This window comes from Ascidiella aspersa, chromosome 4, assembly GCF_963924565.1.
Source record: "Ascidiella aspersa chromosome 4, kaAscAspe10.2, whole genome shotgun sequence".
In the NCBI taxonomy this organism is placed as follows: Eukaryota; Metazoa; Chordata; class Ascidiacea; order Phlebobranchia; family Ascidiidae; genus Ascidiella; species Ascidiella aspersa.
In genome coordinates, this window is record NC_139450.1 from 25,028,217 (window position 1) to 25,055,566 (window position 27,350).

The 27,350-nt window shown below is 33.5% G+C and overlaps 3 protein-coding genes across 4 annotated transcripts; 1 reads left to right on the forward strand and 2 right to left on the reverse strand.

Annotated features, from left to right (window-relative positions):
- Positions 1-64: 64 nt before the first annotated feature.
- On the reverse strand, positions 65-8,337 carry LOC146157101 (ras-related protein Rap-2a-like). 2 transcript variants are annotated; one of them, XM_083388492.1, is made up of 4 exons: positions 8,047-8,337; positions 4,185-4,413; positions 2,269-2,514; positions 65-1,477 (listed from the first exon to the last, which is right to left on the reverse strand). In XM_083388492.1, exons 1-3 carry the CDS (start codon positions 8,166-8,168, stop codon positions 2,323-2,325), a joined length of 543 nt encoding a protein of 180 aa, XP_083244618.1. In that variant the 5' UTR covers positions 8,169-8,337; the 3' UTR covers positions 65-1,477; positions 2,269-2,322. The 2 variants fall into 2 exon arrangements, with proteins under 2 accessions (XP_083244618.1, XP_083244617.1); XM_083388491.1 differs by having other exon boundaries at positions 2,261-2,514.
- Positions 8,338-16,047: 7,710 nt separating this feature from the next.
- Positions 16,048-17,818, forward strand: LOC146157102 (dolichol kinase-like). The gene has a single exon (XM_083387637.1). The coding sequence runs from the start codon at positions 16,148-16,150 to the stop codon at positions 17,645-17,647; it is 1,500 nt and encodes a 499-aa protein (XP_083243763.1). The 5' UTR covers positions 16,048-16,147; the 3' UTR covers positions 17,648-17,818.
- Positions 17,819-19,529: 1,711 nt separating this feature from the next.
- LOC146157103 (set1/Ash2 histone methyltransferase complex subunit ASH2-like) lies at positions 19,530-25,416 on the reverse strand. Its single transcript, XM_083387355.1, has 5 exons — positions 25,251-25,416; positions 24,102-24,289; positions 23,171-23,407; positions 22,466-22,634; positions 19,530-20,491 (listed from the first exon to the last, which is right to left on the reverse strand). The coding sequence occupies exons 1-5, from the start codon at positions 25,407-25,409 to the stop codon at positions 20,183-20,185; spliced, it is 1,062 nt and encodes a 353-aa protein (XP_083243481.1). The 5' UTR covers positions 25,410-25,416; the 3' UTR covers positions 19,530-20,182.
- Between the last annotated feature and the right edge of the window lie 1,934 nt (positions 25,417-27,350).

Consider the following 27,350-nt stretch of genomic DNA (forward strand, 5'->3'; position numbering starts at 1 on the left):
TGTTAATGCGTGGATGACCGCACAATTTTGGCTATGATTTGCGCCACTAGATATAAAGTATAATGCCCGTTTAAACTTATTATTATTTTAATGAACGCTCTATAAATCGTCAAGGCAGAATAAGGAAAACAAATACACGACTCCAACGCAAAAAGAGTTAAAAGCCAGAAGCGCCGCGAGAGACATTTTACAATTTTTAGTCACTTATAAAACGCATAAACGAAAGATAAAAAGCACTTGTGTCGCCAAGATTCACTCAAGCGCATTCGCCGAGGTTTAACTTCATGAAAGTACATTATTGTTACGTTTGGGGGGTTAAAGCATGTTGTAATACACATGGAGGCACAAGGGAGTAGCAATTTACTATTTGTTGATTGTCATGTGAGTTTAGGAATTTTGTAGTTTGCGGATTTGTACACGACAACAAACTATTGAAAGCTAGGATAAGGGGGATAGGTTTGCACTGCAATAGCGTTTAATTATTAATAAAGCTATGACATACAATTATGGTCTATTGGTTCCAATCTTCTTACTGGCATAAATTTGAATACACCCAAACCCCGAACCATAAAATAACATAGTTAACTTAGACAATCAAAAATGTGTTTGAGACACACACTTTTAGGAATGGCTTGAAAAGCTATAAACATGATCAACCCTTATTTAAATAAAATCTTTATAACAGATTACAAAGACCACTTTACTCGAAGTTAGTTTTTTACTGTGTTGCTAAAACAGAAAAAAGATATATGAACTTCAGTCCATAACACTAATTAAACCGCAGCTGAAAAGATTTATATCACGATTTTAGGCTTTTGAAAAACTTCTCGTAACAAGTTTGAAAAAACATAAAAAAAGTCAATTTAAACATAATGATATAGAGGGCCCATTGTTTCAAACAATTTAATTGATGTTGTAATTAAAGTGATTATTTTCTGAATTTTTAACATAAAAACTGTTACAGTGCACCTTATTAAATTGACACACAATGCAACTAAAATATGTAATATGTCGAATTTATATACAAAATATTTAATAAATAATATGCAATTATAAGTATTACTTAATGTATGTCTAACCCCAAAAAGTATAAAGCACGTTAAATTGTTTTGCAACATCCAAAAATTATAACAAAGATAAAACAGCAAGAACTATTAGCAAATAAATGCACATTGGCACTTATCTCTAGGGTGCAACGAGATATGCTTGAAAATATGCAAAAAAGTAACATATCAAAGAAACTAGTCAAACTGCGATGTTTCATAGCTAGAAATGAAATATATAATATATCAGAAATCATATAATTATAGTGTGAAGCAATGTTAAAAGTTCAGCATTAATAACATACTTCCATTTTTGTTCACTTGAAAATAAGTAAAAATTGTGATGAATACCTTTTGTAGGTCTAAGATGATCCCTACAATTTATTTTATAAGTAGGCAATGCTGGTAGTAGTGTGTTCAATGCACAGAAGTACCTGGAACAAAAAACACCAAATTTAATTGACAGTATAAAATTCAGTTCAGACTTAAAAAAACTATTTGTCATGAAAGAACAATTAATTCCTTCAATGAGACATCATAAATTTATAAAACAAACAAAATAAAATGACATTCTGAAACAAATTGTGATAACCCAAATGTATACACACATGTAAAACAAAACGCAGTATATAATTTTTTTAAAAAATTTGTAAATCAAATCACCAATGTATATAGATGATATACTAATACTTAGTGATTTGTAGCAATACATAATAGTTGGTCAACAGATCAAATAATTTTGAATTTGTGATAATTTCAAAAAAATTTAGTAAGCTTTTTCTAAACCATTTGGCAGCAATAGTACTACAATTTTTTTAATAATATGTAGGGCACCTTTTTTATAAGCGTTTATGCCAGGCTTCCAGAAAACAATAACTTAGATAAAGTGCATTCAAGTGTTGCATGTTGGCTGCATGACTATTTGTAAGCAAATAATTTATTTTCCAAAATTACAAAAATAGTTTGGGGCTGCATACATATTTTGAGAATCACTACATTAGAGTATATAATAATGATTAGATGGCTGTTCAGTAATTATTTGGCTATAGGTTAAGTCTTTCAAAACAGAATTGTATGTGTTTAATGACATCCAAGATATAGACAACATGTGACATATTTGTCTCACATATATATATACAATGGTCAATGGTTTTATCTGCAACAAGTAATTTAACCAATAAAATTTAAATCTTAGTCTAAAAGGAACAAGAACTTACCTATCTACCTTGGCAATTGTTAGTCCACAAGAACCCCTGTGACTAAGCAGGGGTTGTATTAGCTATAAGATTGTACAGCAGTCGCTGCTTTTTTGCGGCTGCGATAAAAAGTTTGTTTCTCGTACAATTTCAGCAAATAGCTCATCCACATTTCTCTTGCTTTTGGCAGAAGTTTCCAGAAAAGGACACCCCCATTCACTTGCAAGCGTAGCACCATCCACAGTTCGCACCTCCCTTTCAGACTCCAAATCAACCTGAAAGTTTTATTGTTATTTGACTGTTAAGGAATATATATTTTTTTCAATGTCCCAAAAGTTTTTTGTAAATCTTGTAATATATTTTAGACAAAAACAGCAAGGTAAGTATGGCATTATCATATTCTATAAATATGTAAAGAAATGCAGCCTTGATAATTAGGTGTGCTAAAATTTACTTAGTAAAAGTGTAATGCAATAAGATATTTAAATTTTAAAACAAATATCTAAAACAAATTATACAATAATTGTATGTATATCTGATGATCATATTCTTGGTATTAATAAACAAATCTATTTTAGCAAATATGTTTTATAAATATACTACAATCACAAGCCTTTTTATAAACGAATTCAATATTTGATTTGATCCTTCACTGTTACAATGAATTATATTGTTTCTTTTCATAACTGCATTAGTATTTTCAATCTTCCTATTTAAACAGTAAAAAAGTAAGACATTTACTGTACTAGTAATAGCTGGTTTGCTTGAAATATTTATGTGCCAGTTCTTTGTGATTATATTGAAAATATGAAATACATTACAAACAGTAAATCAAAGGTCATATGTGAGTAATCCAACTTGTACATGTACACATCTAAAATCATCCCCTTTATGGAACCATCATTGTACATATATAAAATCATCCCTTAATGGAACCATCATTGCATGGCCATAAAAACAAAGATACCTTACTAAAATAGTGCATTTATCATGTTCAAGTTGAAACAAACTAAGAGGATAATGATATTTACAATGCCATGTCCATATCAACATACAGTCTTATTAAGCACAAATCAAATGCATTTTAGTTTGCAACAGCATCATAGTAAAGATGGCTTGGGTCTACAAGGTGTTTAAAATTACTAGGTAAACGTATGTATCAAAAGATTTACAAAAGCATGTTTTTCATTGATTTTTTTTACATTTATATAGATAACAGTGGCACATAAGGTATGGCATGGGAAAATGAGTGTACCATTAAATGTTTTATAATGAGCGATGATTCTTTAAGTGGGAAATATCACCCCATGGTGAAACATAGAAACAGTTTGGGATAAAAACCTTGACATAGGCAATAGGGGGACACAAGTGCATACATCTAAACAAAAAAAAATTACAAATCAAAGAAATGTTACTTGACTTTGTAAGGCGCCTACCCCAATGAGAGGAATTTAGCCCAAAGGCGCTGTGTGTAACATGGTATTCTCTTTAACTTTATCTATACAAGTGCATTTTTCCCACCTGCCATGAATGTTTTTTTCTGTTTTTTAAATATAAACTCAAGAGAAAAAATATAACAGTTGTATTAACACAATATAAAAATGCAATTTCTGTCAATCCGGAAGACAAATCAACGCCAATCAAGCTATATGTGAATTTTTTGTGCTCAATGCACCATGTCTCCTTACATACTAAAAGTTTTGTTGCCCTACTTGTTGTGGGTGGCCCACATACAATCTGCGAAGAATATTGTGCCCCCAGAAGATTTTCAGCTATTGTTATGAAATAATATAAATCGCTAATTGATTTGCAAAGTATTGTCATAAATTTAATTATTGTAGACAGACTAAAGCGTTTGGCCGCGAATATTAACATACTTTTAGGCTGAAAATTAGGAATTATATTTAGTGTCTAGATATTTTATACAGTTTGACAATTTACAAACCTTGTTTCCAACCAAAACAATTGGTACTCTGTCTGTTCCTTTAAGGCGACAAATTTGTTCACGCATTGGCTTTATGTCATGGAATGATTGTGCATTGACAAGTGAATAGACAAGAATAAATCCTTGGCCATTCTTAATGTAAAGATCTCTCATGGAGGCAAACTGCTCTGTCCCTGCAGTGTCAAGAATTTCCAGGATGGAAGGAGAGTTATCAACTTCAATTTCCTTTCTGGAATGTTATATTTGAAAGTGAATATTTTCAGAGCTCATAATACCTGGCGGCTGCCACTCCATAGCCCTGTGGCTTAATTTTCTTGAAGCTAAACATTTTATTTAAGACATATTAAAAAAAAATTTTGAAAATGGCCAATCGTAATAAAATGAATTGTTAGAAGTATTTGTCTGGCCGAGGTGATTAGGCTTTTTACAAATATATCTGATCAAATATATATACCCATGAACCCATAATACTATATTGAATAGATTTCAAACATCACAATTATGTCCATCATTCTCAAGGTTTAAATGAAGTAAGGTATGTGATAATTTCCTTTGTTTGTCAACAGTACTACATCTATTTAGCATACATGTGTTTAATAGTTTTTGTTCATTAAAATGATGTCTTTAAGCGGGGACATAGTTATTTTTTGCTAGGCCAGCCAAGATAAAAAAAAATAGCAAAATTGAGCACTTTTGATTTACCTGTTTAAATATATTAATTTTTTTCCAATTTTTAAATCATGGACTGGTAAAGAACAATAACAAAAACATTAAATTAATGACAATGCAAAAATAAACAAACCAGTATATTTTCTTCTTGACAATATTTTTGAGCAAATAAAGAAAACACTGGGACTTTTAGGAAATTTGAAATATATTTGTGGATTTTAACAATTATATAGGTATATAAATAGAGAACATGTAAATTAAAATACAGTAATTAGATAGGAATAAATTAGTTTTGTATAAGTACTGTTTTTACCAGTTAAATTTCCATAATTTGAAACCTTAAGTGCGAGGGTGTGACAAACACAACCTTATCCTTATAAAATGCTTAAGTGGGTCATATATTTAACTATTTGCTAATTTTATGCGAAACTTAATTCGGACCCCCCTTTAAATTTGTGATATTATCGTTTTTTGTTTGTTTTTGTCAGGGTACAGATATAATTTAATGTTTTACCGCCGATTGACATGCCTAGTTGAACAAATGCGTGTGGTAAGTTGGCCTGTCGCTGCGGCGACCAATTTATAGTGATTGCTTTAAATGTAACCAGGTAGTGCAGCGTCAGCGTTTTTTCGGGCGACCAATTACTTCGCGTCTTGCGATAACGTTTGTCTAATAATTAGGTGCCAATCAAGCATTATTGGGCAAGCGACTACGTGTAATTTCAGGTGGGGAGTTCCCAATTTCCCTAAATGCGTTAAGTTGCAAATGTAACATTACGTTGTAAGAGGTGCTGGATGTCGACCAAATGCGCTATAGGGTTAATGAAGGTCAACTTTAGGCCAATATTCAGCGCGGTTATACAGTAATACACAGCGTAATTGTCAAGTATTCGTTATGTCAATAGTAACTTATTCTTTGCAGTACATTATTTGACTGCATAACAGATCAGTTTAGTCAAAAAAAGAAGCACAAAAACCCAACAATGCTTTAAAAACAGGACGGAATTGCTTAAGACTTCTGTGTGCACTGTTTCATTGTACTCACTATTTGCAAAAATAGAAGTTTTGGAAACAACCTGGACAGTGAACATATTACAGTTTACACAACTGCTTCAAATGACAGTTGTTAAGAATGTTAAACAAATGGGAGATTATTTTTATTATAATGTACACATGTTAGCAAAAAATCCCTTCCCCAAACAAAATCGAGTTTAAACAATTTAATAAAATTATGCTAGGATTCGATATTCTGTATTCGTTATTCTAGATTCGAAACCTATTATTCTAGAATACCTTGGTATTCTACTTTGAACATCCCTAGTCGACCGTAAACGTAGCATATTTTTTCTTTCGCCTTTTGTTATTCGTTCAGGTTGGCTGATTAGCAAGGGTGTATTCGACAATTGACAACGCAAAGTCAGTCTTCTTACTTTTTTTATTGTTAAAGACGTCTTGTTAGGCACAGCTAATGTGCCTCGCTGCTCGCACTAATGTCTAATGTTGGTGTAACAGCGGCATTTTTTTAACTGAAGCAGATTCTTCTGAGAGGTGGTTAACTGCGACTTTCAAAGTGGCCTTTTTTATGCAATGATTGTTACCACAAACTTATTATCAAAGCATATCCTAAGACCACGTGTTTAGGGAGTAATTGACACAATTATTTCCCCTCAACCTCAGTTTGTATTTTTGCAGACTTGGCACACTGTTCTGCGCAGATGTTCCGCTAATCGTGAAAAAACAATCTTTGCTTAGTATTGGAGGTGGCGAAAGACGTGCTTATAATTTAGTGTGGTCCCGTACATCGAACTTAGGAAAGTGCGCTGCTGATAGTCTAAACATGATTTTACCAAAATCAATCACACATACTTCACCGTCTTGATTTAGTTTTTCAACTGAAGTTAACGATTGCACACCAAGCGGTTTCGACGCACGTGTTCGCTTCGCTGGACGTTAATTGGTGGTGTCTGATTATTTTTTATGACGTCATTACAGATCACTATTTTATGACGTCATACACGTTACTAGTTTATGACATTATTATTCATTAACAACAAAAAATTGGGGAAATCCCAAAGTTGAAAATTCGGGACCCCCTTTTTGATTTTCTGGATACGCCCCTGGTATAGTGCTATATAACAAAGAATTGTTTTTTTTACATTTATCATTTCCTGAAAATGATTGATAACATTTTGGTTTCTATAGACAAGTGGGTCTTTAAAAACCAGTGGTGTTAGTGGTTTTCCATTCCTGGGCTAGGTGCATAGGCGCCGAACTTTCAAAGTTACAATGCATTTTTTTTAAATCAGTACAAAATGCTTACTTAACCATAGTCACCAACACAAGTACTTGGGAAACCGATTTAGCTCTTTTGTATTATTATTAAAACAATGCTTGTGTAATTTCATAGTAACAAATATTGCTTATAGGTGCTGTAACATGATAAAGGAAAGAATATAGTGGCAATCTACTTTTACAACAAAAAAAGATTGAAGCACTGTCTGTCAGTAAACAATATAATACTTCTGCGATATACCATTATTATTCACATTACTCCATTATAATGCCGTCTAACTTATACTTGCTGACAAAGTAGAAACCTGGTGAGCAAAGCAAGCACAAAATTTTCGTGTGAAACTTTCGTGCGGTGTAACGCATTCAGATAAATGAAGTTGGTAAAACTTTTTCAGGGTATGCTTGGCGCATTTAGGGTGAAACAAAAAACCCTCAAAACAATGTTTTTACATAGTCGAAATACCCAAAAAATGTGGGGAACAGCCTTGTGCCCAGTTTGTAAACAAATTAATAATTAAATTGGTGAGCCGAATTTTCCGGCTTAACCAGTTTATATATATATTTCCAGGTGCAAACATAAACTTCAACCCCGCTGTAAGTTTTGCACATTATTTTAGTGAAATTAAACTGTGCAACTGGCTGCGTAACTTAACTGTATTAAGTGAAATTTGTACAATAATTGCAGGTATCATTTGGCTAAATTCCTGGGAGTCTAAAAACTCTCTGTACACCGATGTTCGACGCCTATGGCTAGGTATATCTTGTAGTAAGGATTCTCAAACCACAAATATTTTGTTTTAAGTGATACTAAGAAGCCTCAGAGTAAACATTTTCATTGTCATTTATACAGAGTTTAAAAGAAGGTAATTAACAAATAAAAAACATATTTAAAAGGGTGCACCTGTAAAAGTCTTCGATTGTGGGATCATATTTTTCTGCAAAAGTTCCAGTGACAAATTGAACTGTTAAGGCACTTTTTCCAACGCCACCAGACCCCAAGACAACCACTTTAAACTCTTTCATGGCAATTCAAGATTTTGTGCCACTGCTTGTTTGGAATATATTTTTGTTAATACAAGTATGAATATTCCAGTATTACAACTCTATTCAGTTGCAAACATGCCGTTAAAAATACCAATTTCCTCTTGCTTGTTTCAATAAAACTTTTATTTATACACAGCTCTTACTTTAACCATCTAAAACAAAGAAAACCTTAAATTATTATCCAAACCCTTACTGTAGAAAATGTATTATACTTTCAGGATTGTTTTGACAAAAAAACAAAAACAGGATACTGACAATCACATAAGTTGGCTCAACCTATATGTCATCTAGTTGCCTAAATGTGATTCCAACCAAGTGGCAATTTAAAATAGAGTTAGCTCCACAAGGCAACATATCAATAAATATAAACCAAGTGGCAATTTGCCAATTTTTTTCTGATTGGTGAAGTAAAAGTGCTTACAGGCTAGGGGACAATAAGGCCATTGAAAAAGAAAAAACAAATTTAGGAAAAAAAAGTTGTATTGATGATGTCACATTTTTTGTCTACAAATAAAAAAATAGTTGTAAAAGTAAAAATTATCACTTTTTTCCTAGTTAAACTAGTTTGGTAATCTTATTGCAATTAATCAGACAATATTTTTTTTCTTTTAAATGTGTCTAAAAGTTTTTTAAAATGCTGACGACCAGATACATAATTGCAATAATAGTATGGTTAAATAAACAAAATTATTTAAATTAAAAAGTTAAACGATAATGTTTTCCAAACTATAAGGCCTAAAATGGCTCTTACATGCAAATACTTATTCATCTTGGATTTTTAATACAATAATTTCAAGAAATATATCTCTCATTCTAGAAAATTATTTTTGTTCAGATCAGCACCTTTAACACCAGAAAATGGGACAAGTGTTGATACTATCTCATGGTATATACCAGGGGTGGGCAAATGTAGTCAATGGAAGAGCCATTTGCAGAAAATACAAGTACCAGAGAGCCTCAAAAACTATTTCAATACAAAACGGTAAATAATGCAAGGTCAGCCGCAATAATAACAGAATTGTAATATAACCAAACGATAATAATCAACACAATAATAATAACGGTAATAGCAAAATAACATGCATAATATTTATTAATATCAGTCTTTTGTTAACTAACTCTTTGGATTCTATGCCTAGTGTTACGTCATAAACGAAATGCTGGCTTAAATAAAGAAAAAAATTAGAGAAACGTTCATAAACGGTACTCTTGGTAACCTTAACAATTCTTTGGAATTTTACGATTCAACTAGAAGAGCCACAAAAAACATGCCAGAGAGCCACAGTTTGCCCACCCCTGGTGTATATACTGTCAGTTTAGATTAGAAACTTTCAGACATGCATAGACCAAAAATGTACAGTGGTGGTATATATGCTGTCAATCAGCTATAATCAGGAATGGTTAATATTACCAGAACTCCACTAATACAGGAGATCAGGTTGTAGTATCATTTATCTATTTTTCAACTTACACTTTTCAACTGTTTATTTACTTAAACTTAAAAATAAGACAGATTTTATTCAACTGCGTAACAGAACAATGACTCTCCTCATGTACGCATTTTTCAAAAATAATTTAGAAAATGCTGCTATATTTTTATGGCCAATATCTGAAAAAAGTGTGCCTATGTAAACCAGATAAACACTATTATATTCTAAATTTAGCACAACCTGTCTAAATTTATTTGGCCTGTACTTTGCATTGTTGCATACAGTTTAACTGACAAGAAACAGCAGTGTTTAAATTCTTCAAACCTTCGTTTCAACAAGTGAAAAATTAAGCCCAAACTGGAAATTGGCAAAGCACAATGGGGGATTTATCGTATTACTCTGTTTGGTTTCACAGATGTTTTAATTTCAGGTTTCGCATTTGCTTTGGGGTTAACTGTTAAAACCAAAAATAAAACTGTATGTATGTACTTTCACCAATATTCAGATGCATAACAACTATTCATAAAATATTTAAAACTTATAATCTTGTGTGTGCAATAAAAAGCAAAAATTTTCATAAATCAAAAGCAGTGTTTATACTTAAAAAATTAAAACAAAATTTTGGAAAGAATATTATTTTATTCGAAAGGTATACAAGAAATGCTTAAGTGAATTTCTTTCAATTTTTGTTGTTTCTTTCATGAAACTAAATTTAATACATGAAGCTAAATTTAATAGTAATAAATAGTAAATTTAAAATTTCCAACTAAATATGAAGTCAAGGTAAGCACAAATTGCTACAACTGTAAAAAAAATCTGCCTAATAATTTCAAAAATAATGGTCAATACCCTCATAAACTAACAAATCGTTAATGTCAAAAGTTTACTTTTTTATTCAAAGGAAATATTAGCAATTATTTTGATAGCGAGAAATATCTCTAAGAAGTGTCTATGACTATTTGTCCATACAGCTTGTACACCATAAACACGGCCATTAGTGATAATTTATCGATTTATACTTCTTTGCTTTCCAGGTAGAGCTTACTTCAGTGCGGGTCTAGAATCCTAGCACATTTTCGTCCTGGTGTTTATATTGTTAATAATATTCGGGTTAGGGTGCGAGTAAGCATTTGGGTGAGTCAAGTATTATTATTATATTTATTTCCTCTATTTAACTTCTATTTTGACAACTTGTTGGTTACTGTTAAAAAAAGTGGTAGGAATCTAAACCAACGTTCTTACTTTACACACTGTAATATTGCGTAAAATCTATGTTCAACAACCTTTGTAAACTGATATGCACACAGCAATCTATTAAAAACGATTTACACACCCTAATTTTTTAAACAATTTTTGTAAGTACGGTTAAATTGTGTTAAGGAGATTAAATAACGCTAAACAGTCGCGTACAATGTGCAGCGTGTTATGAACTGTTTGCGGTTTCCTATCACCACATTTTAACGAAAACGACTAACAAAGGCCCCAGCACTCTCTTTAGTCGCCGACTAACGAAAACTATTCACCATCACAATTGCGACGTGACGTAGGGCGTCGCCTTCATGCCTCGCTTCACTTCGTTGCTTCATCGTGTTTTCGGATTGGAGAAAGGTTATTTACTCATTTACGCGGTTTCGGTTAAAACAAATTAAACCAGATTTTGATAAAGCTAATTGCTTAGATTTTCTGTATATCTCACCGTTTTATATAAGATTTTGATTTAGGTTTTAAATAGACAGAGTCGAGCTGGACCCGAACCGCACTTTTCTGAACCGGTTTCAAGCTAATAATAATTCAATTATTATTCAAAGTGTAGTAGGTTGGCAATCGAACTGGAACTAAACAAAATATTTCAAAGCAAGTCAAACCCTAACCGAAACCGAGCTTGTTCACTTATCGGTATTCTGGCATCCGGCACAACGTCAACTATGCCAAATTTGTAAAGACCATGGTTGAACCATTCAAATTTGGCGCAGTTTGAAAAAAAAAACATACAAATTTTGTTGGGCCATGAATGTATGAATAGCACAGGACTGCATAAGCACAGGGACCAGGAAAGATAGACCTCAATATGAGATAACACACATAGCCTATATGTGTGTATGCATGTTTCATTCAATATGAGATAATTTAAGGCATTTTAAGAGGTAAATATACTGTAGCCAGGGCCCTATATTATTTTTGAACAGGGATATATAAAGTATAACGCCACAAATTATATATATAACGTGCCAAATTTACGCCATGATTCATTATGCAAGAAACTTCCTGTTCTCGGTCGAACTATTATTCAACTGAAATGTGGTCTAAATATTTTCAAGGCGGCAGCACGAAGTGCAAAAATTTCATTTAGTTTACTTTGGCTAAATTGATTAAAAATTAATTTAGAAGGATACGGTACATAACGCCTCGAGCACACGGTCATTATTGACTCGATCGTTATAATGTATTTTCTCAAGATGATTTGGGCAAAGAAGTTGTTACGCTATTGACCCTACTGCAGGACAGAAAACTGACGCTATAAATTATCGCTCGCGCATAATCTAAAAGAGTTTCATTAATTAAAATTTAACCTGTCAGAAGTTGTGTTTTTGCGAAAGTCTGAGTTCATGAGGCGATATTTATGTCAACATAAAAATTAGTAAAAAAATACGTTCTGAGAGCCCTGTAAACTTGTTTATTTGTCTAGTTTAGTTGTCAAATTTGAAATTTAAATTGTGCCGTTATACCATTGATCAGGCGTGAATCTAGGATTCTCATTTAAAGGGTACGACGTTCTTTAGTGATAGGCCTATGACTGCACAAAGTAACATCGTTATCCTACGTGATGTGATAAAGATACGCCAAAACCCGTTGTCACACAGTTACGTCTATACGTGAATTCATAAAGAAGTGACCCTTAGAACACCACACATAGATCGTTTATTTCGTTGAAGTTTAAGGTTGGAGAGGTGTTACTTTCAATACAAAAGCTACAATATAGGCCTAATAGGGGAAGGCGGGGCAAAACGGACCCCTTAAGGGATAAATGCTATATTACGAGTTTTACAAAATATTTTTTGATGAATAGGGTATCAACTGAAAGGTCTTACTGAAAGTTACTCCTATGCTAAAAAAACAACTAAAAGAAGCATAACTTCTGAATAAATTAACTTTTGTTGTCGATTTTAAAACTGGGCAAAACGGACTCCAATTATAAAATATAATTTATGTGCCTTGTTGTGTGGAAATGCCGGATTAAGGATTTGTGTTCAAGTGACGAGTAGAAATTTTCAGAGATATTGTCACAAGTTACGTCCAACGTGACGTCATAATTTAAGCAATGGTATACATGGCGCCTTTAAAGCTTGAAAATATTTTACTAAAGTAAGCCAAAACATACAAAAAACAAACAAAATAGCACTATACTAAGTACTGGTAGCATTGTCACTCTTTATAAGTTACATGGTTATAAATAGGCCGTACCGTACGTAAACTGCCTTATACTTATCTTAATGTATACCAACTCATGAGTATTAAAACAAATAGCAATCGAGCTTTTTTTTTTAACAGATCTTGGTAAAATTTCTGATTGTTTGGCCTTCCTACAAAACTGATCTAAATATGTAAAATAATGATTTATTATTTAATTTTATTCAATTTCCAAAAATCAAAAATACAAACAGTGCAGTTTTAGGCTAGTAATAACAGATTAACTTGTGAGGGGTCCGTTTTGCCCGCTTGGGGGTCCGTTTTGCCCCAACACTATCAGTCGCATGAAAACCTGGTTTCTTTAAAATCGTTCAATTTAAAACGCCAACTGTTTCGGATTAAATAACACACCCTTACCTACAAATTATTTTTTTTAAAGTGACTCCGTTTTTACTAAAACTTTACTAATAAACGCATCATTTTACTGCGCTATCCTTATATCAATATCCCCCAAACACATTTTCTCCCCTCCCTGGTTTGTGCGAAATCGAATCAGTCTGATTTTTGTCGACAAACGTTTTTTCGACGATAGTCACTGTTCAGAAAACAAATATTGACGATGGCAATTTTCGTCAACGAGATAGGTGTGGGGTCCGTTTTGCCCCGGGGTTCCGTTTTGTCCCGCTTTCCCTACTTGTTATCAACTAGCGCAAAGCGAAAAACGGCTTTATATTATTTGACTTTTAAAAACTTTCATTTTCGAGGGTGTGGGAAGTCGCAAAGACGCGTTTGGGCTAATATAACTTTTTTTTAAATGGTTTACGGCATACTAAGCACAGCCCCCTTGAAAATTTTAGATATGACTCTTTTTCATTAACAATCTAATGATAAATCGGATAAAAGTGTGCAGTCGGTTGAAAACAATCGAATCGACTTCCAACTCTGACTTCGCAGCCCTGGAACGAAGCAACAACATGTTTATAAATATATTATCCCGCACGAGACATTCCTTGCATGTATTTTTTTGCATGCAGGTTTGATTTGTTGAATCTCACCTTGGCCGCAACCATAAATGCCTACACCGCGTGAGTTGTACCCCAGTCGTTACAAAAACAGCAAGTACTTTTTCGAGAATGGCCTGCAACCGAATGTATTTCGTAACCAAATGTGACATGGCCATGTCCACTCCCCAAACTTTTCCCTATTTTAACTAAGTACGGTAAATAAAAAAAAAATAGCGCTGCGCGCGAATCTATTTATGTTTCTAGAATATCTTAATGTAATAGCCCGAAGGCGTCGCGCGGTCTACTCTATAATAACATAGAATATAAAACTTTGGTTTTGCGTGAATCAATTACATTGTTATAGCTTTGGTATTGAAAGTGTAGCGTTTGCGCTCCATATTGTTACCGGCTTGAAACCCCGGCCAACCAAATGAAGCAGGCTGGCCGGTTGTGACGTCGTCACACCAGCCTCTGTGAATTCATCAAATTGACAGTTTATTGCCTGATCGTGTTTTCGTCGATTGTCCGAGTTTCCTCGTTTTCGATGCGTCGCCGAACCGCATTGTCACGATATTTAATTACCGCCAGCTGGAATGCTGTATATAAGGGATTTCATTTTATACCAAAAATAGCAGTCTTGCATACTGTTCATTGCGGAGTCCAGATCGCGTACGTTATACGGAGGTAATTATTGTATGTATGTATCGTAAGTATCTGTGTAAGTACTGATGGTCGTTTGTTTAATTGCAATAAATATTCTATCATTGTGCTTAAAACCCACAAAAGTAAGGCCTGTCAAATCGAAAGCCAAATAAACGAACTGTGTGGTGTTCATAAGTTTATTTTTATGACGTCACGTTTAGATGAAACTTTGTGACATCACAATGTTGACGTAACTATATGTGACGTCACGTTTGACTTAATTTAGTTACGTTATCCTTGAAACAATTGTCATGACCCCGCCCAAAAAATTTCGCCTAGAAGAAATTTTCAATAACATCGTCAGGCCGCAAACGTGACTTCATGAATTTTCTCGAGAGGAGTTTTATAGTATTCTATTAATTTTCGAATTATTCACAAAATTTCTCAGTATTCTATGAGCAATGTTGAATTGACCGCGCAAGAGATTAATCATTTACTAATAGTAGCACAGGACTCCACATTGCGTTGTTATTAAAGCATGAGGAAATAGCCTTTAGGTCACAAATTATCCATAATAAAACCTACGTTGAATTAATTATACCCGTAATGTTCTATTGGACCGGAGACGGGCGCTGGTCTAGAATCCTAAAACAGTGAGGTTTTATTGCTAAAATTATTTGAGTTAGGGTGCTAGTTTGGGTGGGTGAAGTATTATTTTATTTTTTCAGGGCTTTTTCTATTTGGTACTTAAAAAGTTTAGCAAAAAAACGTCAAACAAATACTGCATACCACAACACACATTATTTACGGGTGTCGGTTAGCCTTTGAGTGTGGGTGGGTTAGGGTGTCGTGTCAGTTAGCGTTCGAGTATGGATGGGTCAAGTATTGTTATATCTATTATGAAAAATAATGCTTTATACACCCAAATCCAAATGTCAACCCACACCCTAACCCAATTAATGTGCGTTGCGGTATGCAGTATTTGTAGACTGTTTATTTCATTACTTTCTACATACCAAATTGATGGAGCGCCATTTATTCTCCCATGTTTATTTCTTCCTTGCACTTTTAATTTCGTTACTGAAGAAAAAGTGGTAGAATTTTAGATCAGAGTCACATTTTACACTGTTTTTTATAATGGCAGATATCTTGGCCCTTGGGTGTGCAGCGATAAATTTTCAGGTGTGCAATCCAAGTTTTTTGCATACCTAAAATTTAGGATCCTTTGACAACTGGATATGAATTTCACTTACTTGACATCAAAATTGCATCATGTTGTTTCTCGAAAAAAAAAATTTTAGAACTCTATCTAGTTATTAGTTATATATATATATATATATGTTCACTACGTTGGTTATGTTTACTTACAGCATGTCAGTATTTGTATAAACCACATAAACATTACAATGGTCATCAATGAAATTAAAAAGTAAAGAACAACCTGGTGCAGTCCATCAATATAGCTGTGACTATCATGGAGACTGTGCTTTTGCTTGCTTCACAAGTTTTTATGGTGTTAAATCATCAAGCAAGGGAACTTTGCCAAGTGCAGGTTCTTTCTCTCCTGTGTCTACTATGTGCTACAATACAGTTTTCCAATATAACGCTTAAGTTTCGTTTAAAAAGATATGCAAGGTCAGATGCCAATATTACTGTATTTTATGGCTGCTGTTTATTTTCTACAATTCTTTTCATTGATGAGTTTCCACCTTCAGCCATGGAGTTAACACTGTTGATTTCAATATTAACTCTGTTTGTTATTTTAGTTCTTTGTAAAATGAAACTAATATCAAAAATATTGTCATTTGCAATGCTTTTTGGTACTATTTTAATGTATGTATCGGAATGCAATGTCAAATCCATTGAAGAAAAATATTTTAATTTTATTAGTTTATTCAATATTGTACATATAATTTTGTTTTGTTGTGTATTTTTCGTACAATTTTTGGGTTGTCGCAATAGTTTTTCAATTGGGGAAGGTGTCCTGATTGCTCAAATGATGACTGTATTATTCAGCCTGAATAATGTTTCGGGGACAAATCACAAAATTCATTATCTTTTGGAAATTGCTTTAATGTTGGGAAAAGTTACTATGATTTTAATATATACTTCAATGTTGCTGTTTACCTTTTGTCAAAGTGCTGTGACGCGGACTGTAATATTCTATTCACTCACTATGTGTTTTATTATTTTTGCTTGTACAGTGTATGCACCATGGTTGATTAAGTGTATGGTATACTTTGCGCATTTTGTGACCTTTAATCTTCCCCAAAGACTGCGCTTACTTGCATGTTGGTTAGTTATACTTTTTGCTTGTTTTATGTGGGTTGCTATAAGGTCCAACCGGGGTAAAGCCACAACTGCAGAAAGAAAATCCTTTCATGCATTTATTCTTGTTGTTTATGTACCTGGTGTAATGTTTGATATACCGCTATTATTTATTTGTTCTGTATTTGTTTGTGCTGTTCTTGCTATTGCCAGTACTATGCAAGCATTTAAAATAGAGCCCCTCGGTTTTTGCATCCATCGCTACTTTGAACGATTTCGCAGCAGTCAAGACACTGGAAAAATGGTGTTAACTCCACTATATCTTTTACTGGGCCTTTCATTGCCCCTATGGTTGTCTTGTGCAAAGCATCCAGGTTTGCTTACTGGTACATTGAGCATTCCTCCAATCGCCATATACAGTGGAATAATCTCTGTTGGTGTTGGAGACGCGATTGCATCTCTAGTTGGTTCACAGTATGGAACTCTAATGTTGCCTGGAAGAAAGAAAACTGTTGAAGGGACTCTTGCATCAATCCTTTCCCAATTATTGTTTGTCTATGGACTATCACTTTCTGGAAGCATTGATAACCGATCAAGCAATGTTATCCTGGCAATTATTGTTGCAGCACTCACAGAAGCATACACAATTGAGATTGACAACTTAGTCGTTCCTCTATTAATGTACTTTATGTTGGACATAATATAAAAAAATGTCAGGGGACATAAAATTCTGCACATCTTGCTACCTTTTTCCACTTGATTTTTTGTTTGAACTATTTGGTAATAAAAATAACGCTTTGCGCAAATGTTGTTTTGAATTTCCTATGTTTCAGTCTTTTTAGCAGAGGCTACTTTGTGTAAAATAGCACTCTTTTAAATATATCTTTTGTCTACTTAATTTATACAATTAAATTTATTTCGTGTTTTTCGTTTTAAAAATGTAAACCTACCATTTTGAAAGTATGTATAACCGCTCAATTATAAAAAAAGAAATCTATTGCACTTTTTCTACTAGCGATAGTCTCACGCTAATCACAAACTTTTTGCAATATGACCATTGTATTCATCTTAAAAAAGATGACACAGAACTACGCGTAGAACTCGTAATGACGATAATAGCAAATTTATTGTTAAATTAAACATCAAATTATTCATAACTTTTACAGACGTAGAAATGACCCTAAATTTAAATATTTAAACTGGTTGCCAATAAAATGTCGTCAAGATAGTTTTTAACGTAAAATACTTAGGCCTACTGGTTTGATGAGAGAACTAGCCAATTTTTTTCTTTTTAACCTCTGCGATTCGGCCAAAAATTATGTTTTTGTTGCTTTTTCTATATGATAATTATTTACATCTACCCTTACGTTTCATTTTATTAAAACTACTAATCGAGATGCAACACCCTGTTGGCGAAAAATTGGCACCTCCTCAAACCTGTTTTACGATTCGTTCATAAAACAGTTTTTGTTGGGCAGGAAGGCTAGTGAATTCCAATGAGTTTATCATTTTGAGTGGCATATATATTTTAGAAACATGATTTAAAATAACATATTTTCGTCAGACTTGCTAGACCCACGCACACTCAAGTCTGTCGAAGTATTTTTGGACCAAATAGCCGATTTGACTCTTCATTCTCAGATGCACATTCACATATTTCGGAAACAGTGAAACGAACGCAGCGTAAAACTAACATAACCAAAAGGAAGTTAATAAAGATAACAGCTGTGTTTGACATATAGCCTAGCCCAAAAAAATCGCTGCTAAAAGAGTTCCGGAGACCGGAATACAGTTTTATATCCTTAACCAACTAGACTTTTTACATTTAAGATTGACAGTGTCCAGCATTATGACTTTATTTAGTCAATATATCCGACTTAAGTCACTATGTATAAATTTCAAATATTTGAAGCAATTGACTTGACCGTTAAGGTTCACTGTTTTTTTACGGTTAGTGTTTAAGCTACTGTCTTTACTTGGGCCGTTAAGGTTTATTGTTTCGTTTTTTTAATTAAAACGCTGTTTTTTTTTAAGCAGTAAAGTTGCCCTATTTCACCTAACGTTGTCAAAGGCGCCTGTATAAAATTTTCCTGGGATGGGGCAATATGAATATATAGCCTACACATAATTTAACTTGCCTATGAACCATAATAATATTAATCGCATATTGAAATATCAGAGGGGGCAATTACAACTAGGCCTATAGACTAGTTAAACAGGGAGTCGAACTCAACCCTAACTTTATGAACTGGTTTTAGGCCACTTTTTTTTGCGAACATTTTTTTAACAATGTGGGCAAAAATGTTCAGAACATGTGCGCACATTTTAAAATGCCAATAAAAATGTGCGCACATTTTAAAACGCCTTAAAAATTTGCGCACAATTTGATGCATCTTCTTTTAACTGTTTTCTCTTATCCACTGACTCTATCTTTTGCTTTTTTTAAAGATTGTTTTAAAATGTATTACACCCTGTACTATGTGTATTCGAGATGCCAATTACATTTTTTGTTTTATAGTGTCCGCTGTCAAAATGATTGTCCACACCTGGCCTAGGCATAAAACAAATGAGGCAATAAAAGTCGATTTTTTTTAATATAACAAGATGTCATAGTAAAAATTGTTTCACAAATGTTTTCCCATTTTTTACAAATTAGATCAATTCTATTTTAAATTAGGAAAACATAAGTGATGTGCTTAATACCGTTCCACTCATCTTAATAATGGCCTCGCAGATTGCCATAAACACAGTAAAGACAAAGCCATACGACTCAGGAATTGACTTTGTGTAAACGGGAGTTGTCATGCCAATAACAGAAATAAAGGTCACACAAAAACAACTCAGGTTTTCAACCGCTCACAAAAATAGCGCCTAAGTCGCCGAAATTAGTTCTGAAATGGTTTTGTCACGATTCATGTTTTGAAGCTTCGCATAGGCAAAAATGATCTGTTAAAATTGTTCACCTACATGATTGAAGGAAGATACTACAGTCAGCAAAAGTTCTACAGTAAATGCATACAGACAAATGTCGCGGTTTATTAATTTACACACTTTGTGTTAATGGCGCCAACGTAGTTGCCATCTGTTAAAAATAAATTTGGTTTAGAAACATGTGTGATCCAAAAATTATGTAGGTCAACAAAGGTGTTTGGAAAACTGCTTGCCACACACTAGTTTCAGCCCAATGGAACATCAATAATATCACTGGCAGTAGTGCAACTTTTGTGTTTACTGAATGTTACTATTTTTCACCATCTACTTCTAGTTGGACAGCATAAACCAAATCCGACATACAGCTTTCTATAATGGCCTCAAAGGCTCTATGCTGTACTGGTTTACATGGCTTTAAGGTTTCAGGAGGTCGAAATTTAAATTTGGGCCCGAAATTTACGGTGACAGTTGCAGTCTTATACAAAGAGATGCAAGGGTAATAGGTTCCGTGAAAGATGTCATTTTCCCATGCTCGTCCTTGAGAAACACCGTTCTTAAAAAACTCCATGAATGCTCCCTTGGTTGGTTTCAACGACTTTTCAGTTGATTCAACTTCATCCTTTAAACAAAAACGACACAAAGTTTAGTTAGATGTATGAAAAAATTCCGGTTTCTGATGTATGAAAAAATTTCCGGTTTCTGCAAAAAATAGATTAGCTGACTTAAAAAATGAACTACAGGTTTCTTCTTGATTGCCAAGTGTCACATTTACCACTGCATATGACAAACATAATCACATTGGAGCTTAACAATTTTTGCAGGAAAACGCGATTTTCCCAAAAATATTTATTTTGTTGGAGACCTAAACTTAAGCCGTCTAACTTCCTTGGTAGGCAAAATCGTTTTGGATTAACACAGTACAAATCCCTTTGAAACTTGAACAACATTTTCAGCCTACTACATATCACTTATCTTTTTGGACTGGTTAATATAGTATATAATAACTGTTGCTACCAGGTATACCATCTCTAGCAGTGCTTCCCAACTTTTTTTAGTTCGCGACCCACATTTAATGCAAGTTTTATGGTGTGACAGACAATGAGATATGACCAAATTGTTTAGCAATAATTTAAAATGCAACTAATTGGAAATAAGGTTAACAGTTACACAAAACTTGTATCTTTACTATAATGCCGTACGTACTGAAAGAGTTAATGCGAAAAAACACATCTAATGATAACGCAATAATTTCTCAATCTAATAGAAAACTGTAACATTTAGAAATGCTTCTACCCACTGGTTGGGAAGCACTGATCTATAGTATGTACATTAAAGTATCTCTAGCACAAGAGTGGCAACAATAAAACGGCATTTATCACGACGATTTAGGCTAAACAAAAATGTGTCAGGCAATTGCACGCACAGCTCTATGACTGCACAGAAATACTATTTAAAGCTGCATTAAAAAATTAAAGCTACATTAAATGCTATAATTTCGCAGAAATTACATTTATCAAAAAGTTTGAGTCCAACTAGGATTCCTTCGTGCTATTTCGGCGAAAAAAAGTATTACATAAACGTAAGGGTATTTTTACTAAATTTTAAATAATATATATACTTTATACGTTTGAACGTTTCTATCTATGGCACGCGGCTTTAGTAAAGGGATAGTATTACACAATAGGCAATAGTGATTTGGGGCTACAACTTAATGGCATATTGATGACAACGTAAATTTAGGTGGAGACTGCAGAGTTCATAAATCATCGCGATTTATAAAACAACAAATGCTTTACATCGCTTGAACATCGCCTGTAATTTTTTACCAATTAGGTATTACCAGTAAAAAACCTTGTGTTGCATGAATGACAAGTTTAGGGTGCTTATAAAACATTGAAATATGTTTGTAAAGTACATATCTAAGCGTACGCTTTCGGCCCCTACTTCCGCGTAAATTACGACAGAATAAGTAAACTACATATTAGGCATTATTTCCATGCCATAGTTAAATTTACGACTTACGTATAGCTTTTACGCAGTACAGTGGCTCATAACTGCCACGCCGATGATTTTACTCGCCAATAATTTTTATCCCAGTTTAATATTATTAGGCAAAAGGCGCTTGCCACTAATTCTCACAGCTAGGCGTAAATTTATACCGTTGGACACATTCAAGTATTGAAAACTAAAAGTCAAATGTATTTTACTATAAATCAACCAATCGGCGGATTTTTTGTGAAGTTATATTTAGTGAAAATCTTGACAGCAGCATCCATGTGAAAATCAAACGTCGGCGTCTATATGCCGCGTTGCTAATGTTAAATAGGCTATTTGCCAGTTTAATACTACATCGTCTCAAAACTTGGTATAATAAGAAAATTGGTTGGACTTTTGGAATTGAATTATTGTTGCAATAAACGCGATAATTTGCCTTCACCTTCGGCGCCCAACAAAATAAAAAAACAGGATTTATCTTAGATAATTAATTAATCCAAGTATTCCTTTGATAGCTATATGTCTAAATTCAAAGAAAGCATCTCACAACGTTAAGAACTTAAGAGTCATATTAAACGTTGCTGTTAAGGCAATTTACCTTTTCTTCGAAGTAGAAGAAACTCTTAAACTTGATTAATGCATTATCTTTGCAAGTGTCGGTTAGCTCTTTTGACGTGGCAGTAGATGGAAGGTAAATGTAAAAACCTAAAACATCTCCCTTGCAATATCCACCTTCACTATAATGTTTTCCTTTGCTTTGATGGAACCTATTAACATAAAGACATGCCAGTAGAAAAACATAAATACTTTAGTGAAAGAGAAATATCATGCCCCAGTTAGCCTGGATAATGAGCAGCAGACCAACCCAAATATTGTACATTATGCTACATTGCTTAATTAGAATTCAACATTTCAGAAATTCAGAGTGCCTAATTTTTAAGCCATTACTTAAACGCTATTATTATTTGATACAGTTCTTTTAATAGTATACACTGCCGAGATCCACTGCATATGAATGTAGAGGGACTGGGGGTCAATTTAGAATTAAGATTGAAAACTGTTTTTGAATCTAAAGTTTTAGTGTAAATTATCCCACATTTCTTGAAGATCAAGTTGCAACATTAAGCAACTTTGAAAGTACCTTCATTATAGCACAAGTCTAAAATATTTATCCATAGTCATTACACATTATACATACAATTTTTAATTACATGCATCCATGTATAAAACAACAATTACCATATTTCCCTGCATGTTACATAGCAGTAGTATTAACTTATTATTTAATGCCATTTAAGTTTACCTTGTTCCGTTTCGACTTCTCCATGAATAGCTAAACTTGTCATATCCTAGTGGTGCTTGTAGATTGCCTAGTTTCTGTGACCAGCCAAGTCGTGTGGCAGAACCTTCAGGCATGCTGTTGATTTTGACTTCATAATACCAACCTCCTGTACGAACAAAATGCGAAGCACGCACCATGGCATAGCCCTTTTCCCCAGTTACAGAAAGGCGGTCATCCGAAATTTTAAGTTGTGCTGCTCTGTAATCAAGAAGAAAATAAATAGAAATCAATGTGTAACTTAAATCTAAAATGTAGGCACACTAACAAATGATATGTTCTACAATTGCTAAACAGTAAATTAGGTTTCTGGGTAAATCTTATAACCATAGCTGGTGAAGAGCGGATCCAAAATTTTAGCTTGTATTTTTTTAATTCTTACAGATGATGTCACAAATTAAGGTCATAAACATATAACTTTAGACAATTTGTTGTTAATACGCGACACAAGGTGCACATGATTTTGTACATATTCAATGAAGCGGACAGTTGCAGAATTTTTTTGTTTTAAATTGCAAAACTTTTCTATAGAAGAGACATGGCTTAAGTTTCCAAGCATGTCCAAACAAACTCATTTTTTTCGTGCTTAGTTTAAATGTAAGCCTTGTAAAGTGTTGTTGCAAAAAACATTAAACTGGCTACATTTTATCAAACTTTACTCTCGGCTAGAACCTTGATTTTGTGTGCTTATAAAATTAACAGAAAACTTAAAAGCCCATTTAAAAGTACGTAACATTTCGTAGAATTATTTTAAGAAGAATCACAACTTATTGTGTGAGTTTGAAATTCAATTTTGACCAGGATTGACACAACATTATTATGTTTCTGATGAAACATTGGTAAAAAGAAACAAATATACAACAATTAATGTGTACAATCTAGTTAGTGTACAAACCGGTCATGCAGAGTAAGCAATACTTTTTCATGTAACCACTGTCTGTACAATTTTCCCGGAATCGGCTTTCCTGGACAATCTGGATCAGGATCATTGTCCGGGATGTGGGGATCAGGTTCGGCCAATATGTATCTGTACCCATCTTTATTAAAAGGGTGCTCCAATGGAAAACCATGGGACGGTAATCTCTACAAAAATGTATATAATATACTAAAACAGTTTGCCAGTCATCCAAGTACGGTTTAATCAGCACTTGCCAGAATAAATTTACAGTACTCAAATTAGTATGCTGTCTGCAATTTTCCGTCCAACCTTTCTATGTCAGTGCTTTTGCACCGAGGGTTTTGACTGGCGCATATTGATTGTTTACTGGCCTGTAATGCATTAGATTTTTTAGCATGATTAATATGCTTTTTCGGTTATTTTTATTTTTTTACTTTGCACCAGGAGTGTGCAGTCGGACCTGAGTAAGACCACGTAAGACTATCAGAGAAGTCCAATTGTGCATGCGCAGTACCAACTTTTGAAACTGATATAGTTGCCAACTGTAAATTGCAAAGGCAGAATAGCATATGGTGGATATTAACTATGTATTAAGTGGATGAATTATATGATTAGAGATCGACCAATATCATTTTTTCACAACCATACCAATAACCAATTTTTTTATGTTTTTGACAACTGATCCCGATACTGATTTTTTATATCCTTGAATGTGGTAATAAATTTGGTTAATAAAAATTAAAGGGCAAAAAATAGTAAATTTGTTTGTTTTTTAGGAAAAGCAATACTATAATATTTTTGTAACAAAATATCGGCTTAAACTTACAGACACCAATATATTGGTAGGAGCGAAATATTGGCCGATATATCGGTCTTCCTCTATATATGACACCCCTAAAGTGGATTGCTGAATATCCACCATGTTTAAAAGTAAATTAAAAAAAGGAACTAAATTGGCGAAATGTAGAGTCTGAGATTATGATCAAAAAGGTTAACTATGCAGAGGATTAAATAAAATTAAGTAATTTTGTTACCATCTTTTAAAAATGATTACCCCGGCCTGGTTTCTTATTAGGTCTCTTTACTTTTTTTTGTTGGTGGCGCTTCTGTATACATATTCCTAAGAAAAATGAACATAAAGCAGACCTGATTATACGGTATCTCAACTTTACTCTTTTTGTTAGTGCTGCCCCCAGTGGTATCTTGCTGTTTTCGTTTCTTTCTGGTACCACGTCCTTTTCCAAATGCAGGGCATGCTGTTTGTTGTGTTGGCGGTGGTGGAGCATTATTATAAGGTGAATTCATTGCTAAATTTTAATAATATCTGCAAGGATCAATAGAACTCTTTTGCAAATTAAGAAAAAATATTTTGCAATTAAAAGAAATCAAGTATAGTATAGTGTGATTGCACAATAATATCATTTATACAAAATACACTTTAAAACAAACATTATATATTTGGGTTTCTTTAACACTATGTCACATCACACTTTTTACCAAACAACACAATTTTTTAGGAATCACCAAGACACAACAAGGATTACTTAAATAGCATAAATACCAGGTCTATAATTGATGTTGTGCATTCAAGCCTCACATGCTGTATGCTTGCTTACTTGTAAAATAAATAGGGTATTTATCAAAATTACAGTCTCGTGAGGTATACAGTCTTGTGAGGTATACAATTTAAGAATCAGATAATAAAAGAAACAGTTTCAATTTACAAAATAGTTAGGCCCGTTAGCCGCTCAATTATTTTTATGATTGTGGCAATTTGAGGACCCTTTTTAGTTGCAAAATTTTGACCAGTATCGGAAATCCAATCCCAGCACCCATATGGATTAGCTGGCATTATTTTTGCTTGGGGATACAAAACAATTATGTTATTTAAAGATGCAACTTCATTATAACCAGTATGAAGCACAAATTTTTTGCCAATGGTTGAATAACCTTGGGTACAGCCATGAAAGGCAATGTGTAAACGACAAGATATAGTTTGATTTTCACACTGTGAAGGCACAAATAAAAAGGCAACATCATCCATTCCTATTTCTGCCAAGCTTTCCGCTTCTTGGACAAATTCAGCACAACAGAATTGATGTAGTGTGCCAGATTTTGAAGTAACATTGGTTGTGGCTACAGGTGGCGCAATGTCGTTAAGCAAATGGTTTAGTATCTCATAGGCAGCATTATACGAGCAGTTATTAATCAGGTCTAAGTTCTCAACATTACATGATGGACCATAGTTTTGGGTTGGATAGCAATGTACGCTTGGCAGGTAGGTCATTTTAATGTTTTCATGTACAACAAATTTTTTGTAAAATTCAAGGGTTTTTTCAACGATTTCAGGTGGGATTACAGTATCTAATTCGCCAGCAATTAAAAACACTTTGTCTGTATTTAGCTGAATAACTGGGTCAATTAATCCTTTCCTTGCATATTCTTCAACAATTGCAAATGTTTTAGTGACATTAATTAAGGAAGAGTTTGTAAGTGTTGGAAATGCCCTTACACCGGGAGGTACTTGAATTGTTGTTGCATAATGATAGGGGCCACCAGAAATGACACCAGCTCCAGAAAACAAATGAGAGCATGCAACATGCATTTGTACCACCATATATCCACCGGAAGAAAATCCACTAAGAGTTGTATGGTTTGAATCAATGTTGTATTGTTTCAACTGTCCACATGCTTTACCGATGAGGCATATTATTGCAAAGCTAATAATACTTAGCAACAATTCATTCATTTTGAAAGAAGACAGAACAGTCTGATAGATATGTTAAGGGCGTCAGATGTACTTGATTCGTTAAAATTTAGTTAAATCGAATACACATTTTTAAAAACTAGGCCTAAATTGAGAATGGTTGGAATTCAACACAAAAAGCTAGCCAACACACAGGGTCAAGCACACAAATGTAACCGCAAATTATACATATTTATCCTAAATTTTTTAGAAAAATAATTTCACCACAACTATAAGAATGACCTATATTTTTTAAATTAAAAAAAAACATTAAAAAAATATTAATATAAAATATTATTATTCGCCAAAATTTTCAAGAAAAAATCATTTACACACCAAGAGACCAAACTAATTTGTGTAGAGCTTGATCATACTGACGCCTGTATATAAGGGGGGGGCATGGCCCACAGGTTGGGAACCCCAGGTCTATATTGAAATAAGTCCAAAATCCGTCAGAATAAGACCTAAATGACCAGAATCAGGCCTAAACAACACTTTAC

Coding starts and splice junctions, on each gene's coding strand:
- LOC146157101 (XM_083388492.1), bottom strand. CDS start 8,168: ATGAAAGAGTTTAAAGTGGTTGTCTTGGGGTCTGGTGGCGTTGGAAAA. Junction 4,414..8,046: donor ACAATCGAAGACTTTTACAG/GTGCACCCTTTT, acceptor ATAACATTCCAG/AAAGGAAATTGAAGTTGATA. Junction 2,515..4,184: donor TTGTTTTGGTTGGAAACAAG/GTTTGTAAATTG, acceptor TAAAACTTTCAG/GTTGATTTGGAGTCTGAAAG.
- LOC146157102 (XM_083387637.1), top strand. CDS start 16,148: ATGGAGACTGTGCTTTTGCTTGCTTCACAAGTTTTTATGGTGTTAAAT.
- LOC146157103 (XM_083387355.1), bottom strand. CDS start 25,409: ATGAATTCACCTTATAATAATGCTCCACCACCGCCAACACAACAAACA. Junction 22,635..23,170: donor AGAAGTCGAAACGGAACAAG/GTAAACTTAAAT, acceptor TTATGTTAATAG/GTTCCATCAAAGCAAAGGAA. Junction 20,492..22,465: donor TCTTCTACTTCGAAGAAAAG/GTAAATTGCCTT, acceptor TTTTGTTTAAAG/GATGAAGTTGAATCAACTGA.